The sequence below is a fragment of the Chlorocebus sabaeus genome, chromosome 25 (genome assembly GCF_047675955.1).
Source record: "Chlorocebus sabaeus isolate Y175 chromosome 25, mChlSab1.0.hap1, whole genome shotgun sequence".
Classification (NCBI taxonomy): Eukaryota; Metazoa; Chordata; class Mammalia; order Primates; family Cercopithecidae; genus Chlorocebus; species Chlorocebus sabaeus.
In genome coordinates, this window is record NC_132928.1 from 6,797,432 (window position 1) to 6,816,552 (window position 19,121).

A 19,121-nucleotide genomic window follows, 5' to 3' on the forward strand; every position below is an offset into this window, starting at 1 on the left:
CTTCCGAAATAGATGAAACTTTGGAGATGGAAAAGTGATTTGACATACTCCCTATGCCATCTGCGTTTTGGCGCCCTGCTTTGGGGTTTGCTGCAGAAATGGTGCAATCAGATGGATGTGAGAGGAAGCAGTTATGGACTGGCTCACAACTTCTCAGAGAAGCTACACTGGAATCTCCACAGCTTGCCAGTTTCTCAATTATGTCAGATACAGAATCATCACCAAAAAAGGCTTTAGAGGGGAAAAATACTCTAATTTTGAATTTTAAAAATAGATTTAATTTACCTTTTCTACTTACCTTCCTAGATGGCATAATCTACACTTAAATGACATTTAAAATTAGAAATTATATTAATTTCAGCATTGTTTTGTGTCCTAAAGAGACTGACAGGTAAATTCAAAAATTGTATTTGTGACTTAATCTTATTTTACATGGCTAAAAGTGGCCTATGCTCTTCTGTGGAGTTTTCCTCTTAATTTCTTCTATTCTTGATATTAAATGGGAGGACATATAGATTGAATTCTCTTTTCCTGAAGAATTTATATATTCCTTATGAACTTTGACAGAGTTGCCTTCTTTCAAAGTCCTTATCTTTTTAAACTATCTATCTTCAGTTGTTTAGTATAAAGAGAAAATTGTTCCACATTGAAGCTTTTACTCCTTTTTACAAGATATTCTTAATCAATTAAACATCACAACAGTGACAAGACATACACTAGGTTTCAGAAATATTACATCATAGGACTTCAATGAATGGAAGAATGTAACCTAGCAGCAAACAAAAGTATCAGCCTTTTATGATTTTAGTTTTAGTCTAGATCTTAAACTCCTTAAAAGGAGTGCTATTATTACTGTAATTAAAATGTCTGAAGTTAGTTCTTAGAAATGCTGTAGAGTATTTAAAGAAACATTGTTTTAAAGGCACAGTGTAGTAATGGATAAGACTTTAAGTATGCTGCAATTCCAGATGGTTAGTTACTGATTTTTAAACAAAAGCACCAATGTTTAAATATTAATTTTGGAATAACACCTGTCGCCCCCCCTCTTCCTCCCTTAAAAAAAACTGATTTCAACCCTTGATTGCTGACCTAGGGCATGTTGTAAGCCTCATAGTCCTAAATCATTCTTTCTCATGGCATTATACTCTTCCAATCTTTTTATTATATTCCTCAAAAATCAGTGGCAAGGAATGGGAAAGACGAGACTGTACATTTAAAAATTTTTAAAGATTTCTGTACTTTTATGGCCATGACACATCATTTTCATTTTTCTGTTGTGTACCTTTTTTCTACAGGAATGGTAAAAGCAATAGAACATCAGGTCAAACAACTTGCTACTAATGTAAACTCACTCTCAGAAAACCATTCTAAATAGACAATGAGGATCGTAAAGAAAGCATGTGAATGCTATACAAGTGGGACATAAACTTCTTTGAAATGAAAAGACATCACTTGTAGAGTTCACAGGTGACGGGGTAGCAGCCGGAAGTGTGCCACCAGCCACCATCTTCAGTTCTGGGAGCCTGAGTGTACATGTTCCCCAAATCGCACAAGCCTCATTAACAGTCCAATGAATCAACAGACACTTGGGAAATATTAATAACAAATTTTTATGAGCTGTTACTACAAAGAACTTCAGCAAGAGGGGAGATGAAGTTTAGTGATCTTTTAGTAAACATTTTTAGCGTAACAGTCTTTGTGACCAGATAGTTTTAAAAAAAAAAAAAAGCTTATAAACACCATTGCTCCGTATTCAGCTGGTGTACACTAAAAATAGGATAATGGAAATACATGTTCTTAAAGCATTTCCACAGGAAATGTTCATATTTTTCATGACATTCTAAATCATTTAGCAATTGCATATGCTACATTAGCTAAAACACAGGTATTCTTTATTGCACATTTCAAAGTTGTAAGGACGCTCTAGCTTAAAAGGTGTCTCATTTAGGGAAGAAATGACATTTCTGAATTGTTTGGCTCAAAAATGCACACTGCCAAGGCAGCGTAGTTCTAACAACAAACCTTTTAAAATCAACTTTTGGATTTTGAAGCCAATGAAATCTTTTACTGTAATGAATAATGCACAGTACACTTTCTCTCCAACGAAACGTCAGAGGTCATAGTTATGGGCTCTGTTTTAAAGCCTGTGAACAGTCCTGGCTAGTGCTCTGAGAGGCAGGAGGAGGATCATCTCTAGAGCCTGATGGCGGTAAGTCTCTTGCAGCAGGTGGTGGTGGGTAATCCTGGGGACCATGGGTTGGGGGTGGTAATCGGGCACCAGGAATAAAGTACTCTCTTGGGCCAAGTGGACCTAAAGGTCTAAATGGTGTGTGTCCAGGTAAAAATTCCCGAGGGTGGAGAGGCAGGTCCCGTTTTCCTGGTGGAACGCCTGGTGCAAATTCTCTTAAGCCTAGTGGTGGACGCATACCAGGGCCTGGAAAACAAAAATTATTTCTAGTAAATTCCTAGGAACATATCTAAATTAAGATAATGCCAGGTATGTTAATACGGTCTGTCATCCTTTCTTTTTTTTTGGAGGCAGAGTTTTGCCTGTCACCTGGACTGGAGTGTAGTGGAGTGACCATGGCTCACTGCAGCCTCAATCTCCTGGACACAATCGATCCTCCCACCTCAGACTCCCGAGTAGCTGGGACTACAGATGGATGCCACCACTCCCAGCTAATTTTTGTATTTTTTGTAGAGATGGCGGTTTCACCATGTTGCCCACGCTGGTCTCAAACTCCTAGACTCAAGGGATCCACCCGCCTCAGCCTCATCTAATGAATGGTGGGATTCATAAAGTGCTGGGATTACAAGCGTGAGCCACTGTGCCTGGCCTATCATCTTTATCTTAAAAAGAGATAGATTTGCACTCCACCATACCAAGAAGACAGACTAAATATGGCTTCATTACAATAAAAATTTTGATAAATTCCATTAACTACTGTGTATCAGTTACAAATTTATGCAGTACACTTTGGGAGGCCGAGGCGGGCATATCACGACGTCAGGAGATCGAGACCATCCTGGCTAACACGGTGAAACCCCGTCTCTACTAAAAATACAAAAAATTAGCCGGGTGTGGTGGCGGGCGCCTGTAGTCGCAGCTACTTGGGAGGCTGAGGCAGGAGAATGGCGGAGCTTGCAGTGAGCAGAGATCGTGCCACCACACTCCAGCCTGGGCAACAAGCGAGACTCCATCTCAAAAAAAAAAAAAAAAAAAATTATGCAGTAGCTCAAGATGGAGCTAATAATGCCTTAAAAATTAAGGTGCTTGCCCTGCTGAAAAAGGCCTTCCAGCTGCATCTAATTAAATTCAGCAGCATTCATTAGATAGCTGTTAAATTCTACCTTCTCTTTCATATCTCCTTCCTTTGTATTCCCAAGGTGAGAACTGAGGGTTTGCATCTTTCCCTAATATCCTGTGACCTACTGCTTATGCTTCCATTATGGGTGATTAGAAGCTTTATGTTGTAGAGTGTGTATATTTGTGACCTACAAGACATCTTAATTAGGGGATATATTTTATCTACCTTGCTATCCATTGCAGAGCCTAGTACACAGCCACAAATGTTCAATAAACGTGCTTAATATTTCTGGCTTTTTATGAATAGCCCCTTTCCTTGTTCTATTACAGACAATTATTGCCCATCTAATCACAGGAGATTATGCAGCACCCTTTGTGTCCTAAGAAACTTGGGGAAAAGTTAACAATGTACTCAATCAGCTTCATCACTGCATTGCAAAGCCCTGCAATTACAGTTGTATTAGCAAGGGATAGAGGGAGATGAATGTGCTTTACAAGTCAATCACTACTGTTCAGATCATCTTACCAAAGGGTGGAGGAAGTGGCCGAGGCCCGAAAGGTCCGCAGAGCTGAGGTGGTGGTCCATATCGAATGGGTGGTGGTATAGGGCCTCCTATAGGGGTGCTCATGAGAGGGACTCCTGAGAAAGGAGGGGGCCCTTTTGGAGCCATATTAACCTGCAGAGTAGGAGCAATTGAAGTTTTGAAATACTCTGGTATGACAGACAAAAGCACCAACACCAGTAAAAACTAAAACCCAATGAAGCAGATATCAGGCATTTGTCCGAAGAGCAGAATTAGTGCAAAAAACTCTACCCCTCTCATTTGTTACCACTGATAGCTTAGAAAGGTTAAAAGTACGCCGCAGGAGTGAACACTTGCTATAATCATATTATTGCTTACATCTGCAAATGGAAGGGAACGCACAGGTTATAAATGGAGGTCATTCCTGACTAATATAGAAGTTATGCCATTCATACGTCTATTTCTAAGGCAGTCACTCCCTCTGCACATCCCTCCCATCAGAGTAATTTCCATATTATGGATGCAGAGAATGAATGGGAATGAAAAATCCATTCTCTACCATGTAATAGTGATTATTCAGAGTACCTTCTGTAGGCCTTACATATATTAACTCGAATTATCACATCTCTAAATCTCTAATAGGACCATCTTGTTCTAAATATGCAGGAACACAGGCACAGAGAGTATTAGATTTGCTGACGGTCACACCGCATGTAAGAGGCTGGCTGGAATTCAATGCCAGGTTTGACTCCAAGGCCACGTTCTTTCCACCTCTGCTTCTCCTGTCTCACAAAACAGCCTCTACACTCTTTGAAGTCTCCTACTTCAAAGGGGTCTTGGGTCTTATCCAAGCTGCCCTTGGATAAAAACATTTCTCAAGAGATGTGTATTCCTGGAGTCCTCTGCTGGAACTTGGAAGTATTTTCCAAGAGAAACAATGTTATGTATACAAATTACACAGGCACAGCTCTATCTACCTTCATTCACTAGTAATACTGTCTACTATGAGATACTGATTAATCATTTCCTATGGGAAAGTGGGTTGGAAACTCTCAATCATTAAACTTATTTTAATTTCAATGTAGAGAATCACGGTGAGGTATGATCAGAGGACTTACTAGCCATAACAGCTACACAAGTTACAAGAGAATATACTTATGTGAACACTGTTTAAGGACACTGCTGGGAACTGGCTCAATGGGTAATTATAGACTTTCACTATTCAGTATTTCACTTCCAGCAAACATTCTTCTGTTATCGATCTGTAATTTCAGATCATTCAAAATAGGGTTTGCCTAGTATACAATTGGAGGTATTCTTAAATACCACACTTCCAAATGAAGACATAGTAATGAATTACACAATTTACAATGAATTTACTTTGCCTAATAGCATTAAACACTGAAACACACAAGAGTGGGGACTTTTCACTTTTGTTTAAGTTAATTACAGTTACAGCAGATGCTCTACACAGGTTAAATGTCTAACCAAACAGGAGAGAGGAGAAAAGGCCAATGAATCCATCAGATTTCAGCAACACTCCCAAGTCAAGGATAAAAGTAAGATCAATATTGCCATGCAACTTATAGCCCAGTTCAGTCCACACTTCTAAGTACTTACTGCTACTGGACGCTCAGCCAAAGATGTAATGCTGGGAACTGAGGGGACTTCAGGCTCTTGCAGAACAGTTTGCTTTTTTAAAAAATAAATGAGATAGTACAGGTAGAACACACAAATAGGAGATGAGGCAAAGACAGAGTTGTAGGAAAAGCTAAATGTCCTGAAATAACTAACTATTCAAAATGGGTGCATTTACCTTGCCTTCATCGATTACCCTGTTAGGGGAAGAGCCTCTTGAGCTGCTGTTCATCATGGCAGCTGTACCAGATCCTGGATCTGTTAAAGACCAGAGAACTGATTTAGACTTACCCTGACTTGTGTACTCTGTAAGGAGGATTTAAAAAAAAAAAAAATTCCTCTGCCCACTTCCTGCATGGTTTTAGACTCTTTGAACACTCTTGCTCCCTTACCAGAAGGAGAGGGTTTCCCAGATGCCTCAGCTGACCATCGAGGATGAGGTAGAGGCCCGTCCACTGATCCTTGAGAAAGAAATAACAGAGCCCTTATATGTATTTTTTGGAAGAAATAATCAATTGTGGACAGGTCAGGGTTCAAGTCTATCTGGAAAGCAATATTAAAAATGGGTCTCCCAATCCTTATGAAGGGAAATCACTTACAATTTATGCACGGACTTAAAGAATTAAAATAAAAACTGCCTTGCACTGAAAGAACAATAAATCCTGCACATTAATGGCTCTGGTTCTACACTTCAAGCTACAGACTTCCATGTATTGTATTCTACATGGTGATTTTTGTTCAGTGTATATGTAATCTGACTTCTGTATCTTACCGAGTATTATAGACATATTTAGGATTCAAAATAGACTTAACAGCGTTTCATACTATAGTAATGAGAAGTGGAAACATGTATGCCGCATAAAGTTATTAAGGCTACTTTATAATACAGTTGACTCTTGAACAATGCAGGGGTTAAGTGTGCTGATCCTCTGCGCAGTCAAAAATCCACGTGTAACTTTTGACTCCCTAAAACCTACCTACTAATAAATAGCCTACTATTGACCAGAAGCCTTACCAATAACATAAACAGTTAATACATATTCTGTATATATATTGTATACTGTATTCTTACTTTAATAAAGCAAGCTCAAGAAAATGTTATTGAAATCATAAGAGGAAATGTATTTATAGCACTGTATTGTATTTGTACTGTACATGTAGATGGTCTGTTTACAAGTTGAATCATCTGACTGAAATGACTGATAACTGCTACTGCACACTCCAATCTATGGTATATATCAAAGCAATTCAACTTTCTCTAGTAGTGTCATGACTCTGCTTCTGGAGAATACTTCCAGCATCACTAGTGGCATTTTATATGGGTCCCATGGTGTTATTCAAGTTTATGGTATTGCACTAAACGTGAAAAATACACAAGAACCATGAGAGATTATGTTTACTGTGATACACAATTTACTGGAAAGATGAACTGCCCACATGGAGATTAACATCACATGGTGTTTTAAGCAGATACTCACAACACTTGAGCTCACTGTAGTAGCAACAGGAGGTGGTTATGAAATTATTACAGTAGTACAGTATGTACTACAGCTAATCTTATGCATTTATGATTTAAAACTGCATCTTTACATATGTTTATTTTTTCCCAATTGTGAATGGTATCAGGTACATCTGTGCTTGTGCAAGTTTTGATAAATTTTAACTTTTAAAAATAGATCTTTGTATATTTTACAATAGTATATGATAAAATAGACTAGTATTTACATACATTTTATGCATTCACGACATACATAAATTTTTCTTAAATTTTTTTATATTTCTAGGCTATGTGGTTCATCTGCAAGTTCTTTCAAATTATTGCAAAGCTCCAAAAAATTTCCCAAGATATTTTTTGAAAAAAATCTGCATAGAAGTGGACCTGCACAGATCAAACTTGTGTTGTTCAAGTGTCAGCTGTATTTGGGAGAGGAATCCCACAGAACTTTAAATGAAAGATAAAAGCTTATACTTCAGAGTAAAAAAATAAGAAACAAAACAATAAAGGAAAATAATAAATGCCTTCTGTTCTAAAGCAAAATATTTCAGTTGAATACTTGCAGTTGAATCCGCCAAGACAAAGTAAGAAATTTTCTTTTCTATACTGGACAGACCCGAATTCTAAAGTGTTTGCATTAGAATTCTCAAATAAAAGGGAAAAAAACCACCCAAAAGAGTATTGCAAGGAAACACGTGAATGCTCACCAAATTCACTTCTAGGCATATCTCTTCGACTGAGCGTAGCAGAGAGAGGTCTCACGGGTGGCTCCACTGTCAATGGAGGGGAGCATTCTCCACCACTCACAGGGGATGGGCCAAAAGAGCCATTCTGGCTCAGAGGACCTAAAGATGACAGCGTCGTGTTAACATTTTAAGACAGACTTTTTTCCTTTACTCAGTTCTTGGGATTATTCCTAGGGTACCATACCATTGCACACAGAAACAAAAAGTCACGTATGTACATTTTACATCAAAAAACAGATTGCTGCCCTTTACAAGGTGCTCCCTTACCTCTCCGTGGAGGGTTTTGTGTATTTGGTCTTCCTGGCATTGGTTTTACAATCACAGGTTCTTCTTGCAGCATTGCCATCTTTTGTGTTAATTCTAATAATCTTGAATATAGAGAAAGAATATTTAAGACAGACTTAAATATGAAACAGAAACCAATTCCTTAAGACATCACACACTGAAAATACAGGCATCAAAATCACATACTTGTGTCTCAAGTTGGCAGCTTCCCTTTTCTCTTCAGCTATAGCTCTTTCTGCAGCACGAGCTTTGAGCTATTGAAGAAAAATATCCAAATTCAGCTGTGGGAGACTAGGCACAAAATAAGGTAAAGAAAAAACAAATCTTACCCAGTTTTCATGAGCTTTCTTCTCATGGGTAGCGATCTGAAAAAGATAATACATCACAAAATATGCTTACAGATTCATTATAATAGCCTGTAGTAGTTATCAAAGAATTCCGGGCACTATATAGTAGGGCACTAGAATTATTACCTGGTTTTTAAATGACCGCTCTGTCTTCTGTAATTCATCCTCCATTTCTTCAATTCTCCGCCTAAGAATTACACTTGGTTTTATCATTTAAAGCACAACCAAATAAAAACCCAAACCATCTGACTATGTTAACCTTTACCCTAACAACTGTACCCTAATACAGCTTATCCAGAAATATAAAGCATATTTTACATGGTTGGTTATAACAAAAGTACAATATGATGAAAACTAATGATACATAATTTCCTTTAACAGCTGGAGATTCTGAGTTGATAAATTAAAATTTCTTTAACTGTTCCTAAATATGTTCTCAAATAATCCTATTATTAATATCTTCCACTATAAACCTTTTTTCATCCTTTAATTATATTATAAAAAAATTTCCCAAAGTTAGGACTACTGGGTCTATCAAATGGCAAAATCACTTTAATGGCTTTTGACACATACAACAAACTGCCCCCACGCCCCCCGACCCCCAGAACTGTTTGCATGAATCAAGTTCCCTTACAGTTTTGCCAACACTGGCTATTTGTTAATATTTTTCCATTTGTTAACTTAAAATATAGTTTTTCTTTTTTGTGAACTGATGTATTCATGTCCTCTAACCATTTATTTGTGCTTTGGTGCTAATAAAAAAAGCCAACACTAGTTTCATTAGCCACTGATACCCTCTTTAGAAGGTGAACTTACTTGTAAGTTTTTACTTCCTCTGCAGCTGAAACTGCCTTTTCATCTGCAGCTGACAGCCTGTGCTCTCTTTCTTGTCGTTCATACTCTTCTTGACTCAGTTTCCTAAGATAAAACTGGTTGTCAGTGGAAGTGTTTCTCTTTTCCTCCTGGCATTCTGTCTGAATACTCTAATAAAATCTCACTTCCTATCCTATTCTTAAAAATGCATAGATTATACAAAGTCATAGGAAGGAACTCAAACTGTTCTTCAGGATAAAAATCAAAGTATGGCCTGTTGATACATCACCTGCATTTTCTAATGTCTCATAATTCTCTCCTCATTAGTAAATAATACAAATGTAAAAAGCACTATGTGTCCCATGGGAAAGACTGTTGTGTTGAAATGATGAATGCGCACTTTTCTTCAATGTAGAAAGCCAGGACTGATCAACCTAACACAGTTAAGCTTATTAGGATAATGCAGGAGATAATTACTTCTCTTATTTCTAGCCATGGAAAGACCACTAATTAATTTTCTTATGGGCTCTTTCTCAATCCAAGAATGGTACCACGATAAAGACAGCCAATGAAAGAGCTTTTTAGAACATGTCCTTAACTGTACAATTAACCCCAGAACATTTTCACACTACAGACATGGAGCTTTCCTACCTATTTCAATGGAATCATGATTAAGCAGAGAGACAAATCTGAGTATCGGCAATGTCTGTTGAACAGAAAAAGAATCCAAACTGTCCCGTAATCAGGGTGCCATGTACTGGAAACTGGTTTTAACCTGACAACCTTCAAGCTCAAGAGGTCAGCCAACTATAACACAGATTGTAAAGGCAGCAACGTTTAATGGTTTAAAAGTGCTACCTGTAGTTACCCTTGTATTTCTTTACTTATAGTTCTGATGCAAAAGGTACTTGAAAATTTTCTACAAATTGGAAACAAAAATAGAGAAGCTATAGTAAAATAGTAAAAAGGGTTATTAACACTAAAGAGAAAGAAGTTTATGTACTCTTTTACAACTGCTCATTCAATACTTCAGCAAATATTTCATGAGTGGCTATAATATACTAGTTACCTTGTAAGAGGCTAAGATAAAGGCATGGGTATGGTAAGTACCACCTCTGCACTAAAGGGGCTCACAGTTGAATGTGTAAAAGGTGCACATAAGAACAGAACAATCCCTCTCTGACTCTGGCTTAGGAAGGGATGTGGAAAAAACAAGTCTTGAAGAAAGATTCAAGAGAATTTTGTTTCCAATAATGGATGAGTTAGTCTGCAAACACTGAAAATAAGAACATATGGACAAAAATATAAAGAATGTGCTTTAAGGCATCAGAAAGCTAATAAGGCAGTGAAGGAAATCCAGTAGGAAAAAACACAGAATTATAAGTAAGCCTGGCATCTTAAGCCATTTTCCCCCAGGTTCATCCGTGCATTGAAGACAATGCAGACATATAAGAAGGTTGAAAAGAACTTTCAACAGATCCCGGGGTTCAGAGAAACAAGAAGTGGAGTTCAGGACTGCCAATGAGAAGGACCCCTAGTAAAAGCCCTAGGCTTTGGGTTGAGACCAGAAAAGAGCTGCACACTTGGAGTACTGAACGGGCAATAAATACAATGTCCTTTAAAGGGATTAAGCCGTTTTTGAATGATTTTAATTGCTAACTGGAATAAAGTAATGACCACCCACTAAAGGTAATCTCATATATTTTCTGTAGGACGATAACATCATCTTAGACCTCAAATTTCCCCGACAGTTCACCACTCCATCAAAACCAACCAGGCATTCCACAAGACAAGACAATGTGATCACAATCTAAAAGACCAGAGAAACACACTCATAAGGGATCCACATGATAGGATTACCACATAGATTTTAAAACAATTGTGCCTTACATATTGAAGGAAGTACAAGTCAAGATTACACATTTCAGCAGAGGATTAGAAACTATAAAAGTGAAAAATAGTGAAACCAAAAAGAACTCAATGATTTTAGCAGATTAGACAACTGAGGTGAGATTTTAGCACATTGGAAGATAGGTCAGAAGAAAGCAACCAGAATGAAGCAAATTCAGAATGTAGGAGGCACTGGGTGAGGGGTAGGAGTGGGAGATCCTAGTATGTTTAATTGGATTATCAGGACAAGTGAGAATGAGATAGAATTGATATGTGAAAAAAGAGTCCCCAAATTCAAGAGATGTTTACAACCTCAAGCAGTATAAATGCAAAAGAAAAAGCAGGGGGGTAGCGGTGGAGGGGTGATGACAAAATCCTACATGTAGCCACCTCCCAGGAAAACTGCTGAAAAACCAAAAAGAAAAATGACTAAAGGCAGCTAGGGCAGGCATAATACATTTGAAAAAAGAGAAAAGAGAAAATAAGAATGATAATAGATTCCTCAAAGAAATTTTAAAACCAGAAGATAATTGGTTATCTTTAAAGCGCGAAAATTAAACAACTATCAAAATTCCATAACCAGCAGAAAGATCCTTTTAAAACAGAGTCAAAATAAAGACACTTCCACACAAAAGTAAACTCACTGAACCTGCATTAAAGTATATTCTTCAAGTAGAATGAACGTGATCCCAAATGGAAGACTGAAGATGTAGGAAAATGAAGGATGACAGGAACTATAAATAGGTGTGTAAATTGAGTATCAGCAGGTTAGCGCTGTAAAAGACAAAACATTTTGTGGAGTTTGAGCTACACAGACCATTAAAATACATGACCACAATAGCATCTAAATCAGGAGGAAGTTAAAGCCCAGAAAGAGGTAACTCCTCTATTAAGAAAGAGGTAACTATACTATGTCAGACTTTTTAATAAGTCCAGGATACATGCTGTGGCCTTTAACAAGAGGACAAGTAGAACAACTTGTAACCACCAAGCTTAAATAGAGAAGAGCAGAATCATTTAAAATACTCTAACAATTCAAAAAAATGAAAAAAGGAACACAGAACAGGCCATCAAATAGAGAGCAGATACCAATATGTAGATTTAAACTCAAACACATATTTAGGAATTATATTTAAGAAGCAAATGAGTACTCGGTCTCTATGGCTACTTATTTATTTATGCTACAACTCACTCCAAAAAAGACTTTTAGGAGCATAAACATTTGAGTAGGTAGGAGACTGCCAGGCAGAAACAATAAAGGACATTTTTACTACAGAGAAAACAACATACATAAAGACAAAGAGGTTTAGAGTGGCATGGAGGAACGGTTCAGAGTCTGCAGTTCAAGAAGCATCAGAAGAAACTACAGGAAATGCACCTGGAGAGGCAGCTCAGGACTAGCTGAGGGGAAAGTGGCCTCTACCTGTTAAGGAGTCTGGAATTCACCCTGAAGGGAATGGAGCATCCTTGATAGATTTTAAGCACATAATGACATGGACAGACTTGTATTTTAAAAAGTTTACTCTAGCAACTATATAGACAATCGGAACTGGGAAGAAGCTGTATAAGAAAGACTGGAGATGGGGGGCCGAGCGCAGTGGCTCACACCTGTAATCCTAGCACTTTGGGAGGCTAAAGCGGGCGGATCACGAGGTCAGGAGATCGAGATCATCCTGGCTAACATGGGTGAAACCCCATGTCTACTAAAAATACAAAAAAAATTAGCTGGGCGTGGTGATGGGCGCCTGTAGTCCCAGCTACTTGGAAGGCTGAGGCAAGAGAATGGCATGAATCTGGGAGACGGAGCTTGCAGTGAGCCGAGACTGTGCCACTGCACTCCAGCCTGGGTGACAGAGTGAGACTCCGTCAGAAAGAAAACAAGGAAAGGACAGGACAGGACAGGACAGGACAGGAAAGGAAAGGAAAGACTGGAGATACGTGATTAGCTAGGGACTGGCATAAAAGATGACAAGGGCCTGAACTAACACAGTGACTTTAGGGGTAGACAGCAGAGTACAAACCAGACAAGGAGACTGAATGAATGTTGGGGAAGTTGAGTAAAATACTGCCACATCAATGGGTTAACTGTATAATGAAGAAAAACAGTTGCCATTTAAGTAATTCACATTACTATTGGAGGCAGAGAAGTGTTTGTTTTTAAAAAGTAATGAAATGGGGAATGTCACTCTGAAGCAGAACAGGCATTTAGAGCTGGCCTGAACAAAACCTGGAAAATCTAAACTGGCTGCTTGGTGAGCAAAGAATTAGAGAAAACATTAATGGCATAGTTTCAATATTTAATGGCATACAGCACCAGCAGTCTAAGCATTTTAAAAAGTTAAATTTGCTTAGCAAGAGAGGCCTTCTCACACACTGCCATATATACCAAAGAATAAAAGATAAGAGCAAACACAAATAGCAACTGCCACAGATAACCTATTTTTAGAGAATTCAGATGTTTTTGTGGAGAAAAAACTTGAACTATAAAAATACAGCTTTCAAAAGGTGCCTCGCTCAAAATTTGAGACATGTATTTCAGAGGATTAATATCTAAATATACACGCCAAATAGTTTTATATTCAAAACTCCTAATATCTTTGCCACAATTATATTGAGTTTGAATATTTGACTCTGTGAAGTCCAAAACTAAATGTACCTGCAATAAGTAAATTTTCCTTTTTTGAAGTTTTTATTCTAGTAAAACACATGTCATACAAAATCACTCAGACTTTTTAAAGGAAATTACATAATTGACCACAAAGAAAGGAAAGTGAAACAAGTGGTGGAGCCACAGACAAGGCATGGCTAGATCTTCCAAAGAGAAGCACTCCACAGCAGCACCTGTGGGCACGAGCACACTGCTCCCCCTTCAGGGAGCTACAGGCAACAGTTTCTGACTACTGGTTAGAAAGGAAAGAAAAATGCAGCTTATGAGAAACAAAGCAGAAAGAAAGAAAGACAAATTTATACTAATTACAGATGTAAAAAAGTATAAATAATCCTAAAAAATGATAACAGTATCTGTATTAGTACACATTTATTTAGTCACATGACAATACAGTTCACAGGAAATGATGACAGTCTTACTTTTGCAAAGCCATCTCCTTCTGCTGATAGAGTTCATTCAGAATCTCCACTTTCTGCCTCAGGGTTTTGCATTCATCTTCCAGTCCAGCTTTGGCAGCTTGTAGTGAGTTGCAGTCATCTTCCAATTTCTTTATCTGGTCTGTAAAGGATAAAACATGGGAGTTTTATGTGTGTGCACAAGAACTTGAGAACTTGGTTGGGGGCTGGTGCTGAGAGAAATGAGACGAATGAAAGCAGGAAGCTGCTCTTTATCTTTCTAATGCAATTTTGTATCTTTCCAAGATATAGCAATTTCTTCTCAAGAAGCAACCTACCTTCCAGGTTACATTTAGTGGACACGGAGGCTCTTAGCTTAAGTTGTAAAAGTTTTAGATCCTCTTCAACTACCGATATTGCAGTCTGTGTCTAAAAATTGCAGAAGAGAGAAGTATTCATAAAAGTGAGGCATAGCAAAAGCATTCACAGGTAATTATGGGACTCTAAAAAGGATTATACCCGAGAGACGTCCATCATCTGCTTAATCTGATTTTTCATCTTCTCATTCTGGTCACCTAAAAAACAAAAGGATTTCTTTCATTGCTTTTTCTTCCTTTGCTTTTTAAATCCATATTTTCTTGATTTACCCAAAACCAAACCATTGTCATGTTCAAACATTTAAAGAACAAACAAAAACAGAACAGGGTTAGACTGACTTTTAAGAGAACTGCAAACTTAAGACTGAAAAAGTGAATTCCCATTTGTACATAAACATGTTATACATGCCATTCTTGAGCAAGAAGAAACATGTGAGATAAAAGCTCTTTCTTCTCTCTCATATCTACCTCCATCTGGGCTTAGTGTCTTATTCAGAAACATTCCCTCCTATTCTCCTCCAGAATCTGCTACCAGGTGTGGTTTAAACACCCACTACACAAGCAATATCCAACTTGAGAGAGGGCATCTAGAAACACTGTCCTCATCAGTAAACACTGCTACCCTATAGCCTCCACTCTCATGGCCTTAGTTTATGGATCCAACTACCTCGGCACTCTCAAAACCAGTTGTGGTTTTCTTTCATGGCCTTAGTCAGTTTATGCCTCCAACCACCTCAGTACTCTTAAAACAGTTGTGGGCCTTAAAACCACACAGCTACTGAGATGACAAGTTTTAACATGTTATCTTCATGAAACTGAGAAATAAGTTTCTACTACTGTATGTGTTCAATACTTAGAGGTGTAAGACATGACCAGTGCAGCTCCCATGCACCCTTCTAGTCTCAATGTAAAAACAAAGTCAGTGTTCACTGCATGTTTATTGCTACACCACACCCTAGCAATCCACCTCTGCGCAATGCAAGCAGACATACATTCAAATCCAATGATACGTGTTTACAACTCGAAAGCTTAAGAGGAAATTCAGCCAGGTGAAAAGTAGCACTGGTGCACTTAAAGACAGGAAGGCAAAACGGGTCCATCCTCCTTGGGACTGATCTTACCTCCCACTTCTCCATTTGCTAATTCATCTGAATCATTTCCATCTTTATTTTGACCCTCAGATTCAGATTCACACTCTAACCGATTCAACTGTGTAATGCAATTAGTCAAAGCCTAGAAAAGAAGTAAAAGGGCATTAAGAGTCTTTCCATTTAATTCTACAGATTTCATGATAATTCACAAGAATTAAGCTTGTATTCATGAGAACGTACTTACATTAATATTATCATCCTTGTGAGTAAGAGCTACTTCCAAATCTTTCTGAGACTTCTCAAATGATTTGATTTGCTCACTGAGCTCAGCATGTAATTTACTCCAGTCTTCGATTTCCTGCTGCAACTGAAAAGTTAAAACACAAGATTCCCACAGGTTAGGGCTTTTGTACTGGAGACATTAGGACCAAGTGAATGAGACAGGGAAATAAGGAGCCATGCCGCTCCTTGGCCTATCACTATGTGCTAAGACCTTAGTTAAGCGGGAGGAGAGAGTGGTCCCAACCCTCAGAGCTACAGTGAGAACATCAGAGCTGTCAAGGAAACTGGATCTCGTTTATTGCATCCTTCAGAAAATGGTAGCCAATTCAAATAATTCACTTCCAGAAGGAACAGAAGGGTTCATCCTGCTATCTCCCAAGTCCAGACTCCTGCTCATGTAACCTTCCCTTGGCTAGTGAAGCAGTAACTACTCAAAGGAGGGTTATAAAATATCTAACTCTTAGGTCTAAAAAGCCAATCTATTACCCACTGGAGGCTACTCAAGTTAACAGCAATTGGTGTTTGCCAAAACAAGACTACACACTCTGATAGCCAAAATAAATTGTACAGAACAGAAAATCCAGAACAGATAGAGAATGTATACCTACACTCAATTTTGGAAGCATACTTTAAACTTTGCATATCTAAGAACAGAATCCTGCACATATATTACCTTAAAATAGATCTGAGAAAAGGCATTCATGAGGTATGATACTGGGTTCTCTATTTTACATGACCTAGGACACGCACTTTCCTTTACCTGCTCTTTTTTCTTCTTAAGCCTAGCATTTTCTTCTTGAACCCGATGGCATTCAGACTTCACCTTCTCTTCACTAAGCTTAGCTTCATTAAGTGCAATCTGAACCTAATGCAAAACACTCCTATTAGTGAATTAATTCCAAAGAAAATCAAAAAAAGTTACTTTCCCAGCCCAACATCATGTAGTTTTCATTTTTTGCACATTTTAGCACACATCAAACTTTTGCTCTGCAATCAAACTATAATATAGTATTAATATCCTGCAGGAATTATAGTCAGCTTTACCTCTGAAAATTCTGAGGCATTCATTGAAATAGCATCCTTTAACTTCTCTATAGATTTCTTGTTTTCTGATATCTGCCATGTAAAAACAGAACACAAAATGTATATTAGGATTTCAGTAGAAACACTGGGATATGTACTGAAAAGAAGAAACATCAACAAAGTATGTCCTAGAGCCATCCCCTATGTTTCAGGTAAAAGCAGGTGTTTCAGTTTTGCCCTAGGGAAAAATCAAGAACTTAAAGAGGTAAGGGAAAATAATCGAAGGCATAAATATTTCATGGCATACACAACCTTCCTGGTTAGAATAAAATGTGGTAGATGACCAGACTAAAAGGTGAAATAAGAGAAACTGAAAAAACTTTTAAGTAAACCAGTTCAAATCAATGCGACTTTTTTTTCTTGTAGCAAGAGAAAAAAAATCCCCAAGGTACTTTAAAAATGCTCTTGCCTAAATTAAAAATGGTAGGACTGGAGTGAAAATAGACAGATCACCCATACAGAAGAATTCTAGATAATTTATGAAGATTCTGGCTCCTCAAGGGGACACAGCATAACCCTTTTTCACTGTGGGCTGTGTTAGTAACTTCCTTCCAAAGGGTACAAATAATGCAAAAAGTTAAAAAAAAAAAAAAAGTAATTTTACAGTGAAGAAATGTGGTAATACTACCTCAGTGAGGTCATCAAGATTAATAGGGTGTGGGATTTATGGGTACACTCTCTACTATCTTTGCAACTTTTAGGTCATTCTAAAAGTATTCTATTAATAAAGTAAAATGTTTACAGCAAAAAAAAAAAAAAACTTTGCAAAACAAAACAAAATAAAACACAAGGACTGTTGTTTCCTAGTTGTTCCACATGTTTCAGAGGGCAGAGCCAAGCAATATGACAATTACCTAGGGTTGAAAACCAAAATACTTCCTAGGCCCATAAGAATAACTTCTTGTGTAAGTATTTAAAATTCCACAAAAATGGACAGAAGTAGGTTCAACTTCCCTGACTCGCACTCTTACTTCACGTAACAGCAAGGAAAATAAAGAGTTCAACTCAATCTACAAAAGAGTTCAAAACCCAAACTGTTAGTAACACTTAGCAGCAAAACTCTTACCAAGTCCTGATTCTTGACATTCTGTTCTCTCTCTGACTCTAACATAACACGAAGATTTTTAGCTGCGTCACCCAGAATTTCATTATTTTTTTCAAGTGTCTTGATTTTATCCTACAAAAAAGATATTAAGGTTAGTTATAGTCATTACTTATACTTTTGTTTTAAAATGTAATCCTCAAAATAATTTTTTACCTTAAATTTAATTGCTTCATCAGAGAGAATCATATTTTGTTTCCTGGTTTCCTGAACATGTTTCTTTGATTCCTTGATCTACATAAAATAAAGCATTCAGAATCCAGAAATACAAAGTATAGTGCTACCAGAACTCAATTTCAAGTGACTGACCTCTTACAGAGGAGAACAGTACTTTACACATATGACTGCTTAAGATCTGGATGGTTTATAGGAATTAATGGCATAATAAATATTATTTTAAAATACCATAGTAACTGAACTATAAGATAGGTGAAAATAATTCAAGCTGGGACCATGGAAAAAAAAACCAAAAGAATAACTATACCTTCTGTTCATAATTTGACAATTTTTGTACAAGTTCTGTATTTTCTTTCATGATAATCTTCAACTTCTCAGAAATTTGCTGTTCCGTGACTGAAAAAAGAAAAAAATAATGAAGTTATTATGATCACTAAATGAAACTGAATTACCCAATGGATCAGCAGCAAAGACATGTTATCTGGCACTATCAGGAAAAAGAACTTCTTAGCATAACTATTATAGTTTTAAAAAGTGATATGGTTTGGGTCTGTGTCTCCACCAAATCTCATGTCAAATTATAGCCCCCAGTGTCCCCAGTGTTCAGGTGGGGCCTGGTGGAAGGTGATTGGATCACGGGGTAGATTTCTCACAAGTGGTTTATCACCATCCCTGTGGTGCTATTCTATGATGGTGACTGAGTTCTTGTGGAATCTGGTTGTTTAAAAGTATGCGGCAACTCCCCGCTAACTCTCTCTCACTCCTGCTCCCACCAAGTAAGACGGCCTGCTCTCGCTTTGCCTTCTGCTATGAGTAAAAGCTCCCTGAGGCCTCCTCAGAAGCAGATGCCGCTATACTTCCTATAGCCTGCAGAAACATGAGCTAATTAAACTTCTTATAA

At 37.7% G+C, this 19,121-nt stretch overlaps 1 protein-coding gene across 4 annotated transcripts in view; it reads right to left on the reverse strand.

The window, feature by feature from the left end:
- Positions 1–1,591: 1,591 nt before the first annotated feature.
- MIA3 (MIA SH3 domain ER export factor 3) overlaps positions 1,592–19,121 on the reverse strand; it is a 52,662-nt gene continuing 35,132 nt past the window's right edge. For 2 of the 4 annotated variants that reach the window (XM_007988372.3, XM_037985539.2), the window contains 21 exons: positions 18,528–18,616; positions 18,200–18,277; positions 18,008–18,118; positions 16,903–16,974; positions 16,619–16,723; positions 15,821–15,943; positions 15,607–15,718; positions 14,628–14,683; positions 14,447–14,537; positions 14,133–14,271; positions 9,159–9,260; positions 8,469–8,529; positions 8,325–8,360; positions 8,182–8,249; positions 7,978–8,078; positions 7,672–7,809; positions 5,862–5,930; positions 5,648–5,727; positions 5,452–5,523; positions 3,834–3,984; positions 1,592–2,434 (listed from right to left, as the gene is read on the reverse strand). In XM_007988372.3, coding sequence (XP_007986563.3) covers positions 2,124–2,434; positions 3,834–3,984; positions 5,452–5,523; positions 5,648–5,727; positions 5,862–5,930; positions 7,672–7,809; positions 7,978–8,078; positions 8,182–8,249; positions 8,325–8,360; positions 8,469–8,529; positions 9,159–9,260; positions 14,133–14,271; positions 14,447–14,537; positions 14,628–14,683; positions 15,607–15,718; positions 15,821–15,943; positions 16,619–16,723; positions 16,903–16,974; positions 18,008–18,118; positions 18,200–18,277; positions 18,528–18,616 — 2,165 coding nt within the window. In that variant the 3' untranslated portion in view covers positions 1,592–2,123. The remainder of the gene's footprint in view (positions 2,435–3,833; positions 3,985–5,451; positions 5,524–5,647; positions 5,728–5,861; positions 5,931–7,671; positions 7,810–7,977; positions 8,079–8,181; positions 8,250–8,324; positions 8,361–8,468; positions 8,530–9,158; positions 9,261–14,132; positions 14,272–14,446; positions 14,538–14,627; positions 14,684–15,606; positions 15,719–15,820; positions 15,944–16,618; positions 16,724–16,902; positions 16,975–18,007; positions 18,119–18,199; positions 18,278–18,527; positions 18,617–19,121) is intronic. The other 2 variants (XM_007988373.3, XM_037985540.2) reach the window with 1 other exon arrangement.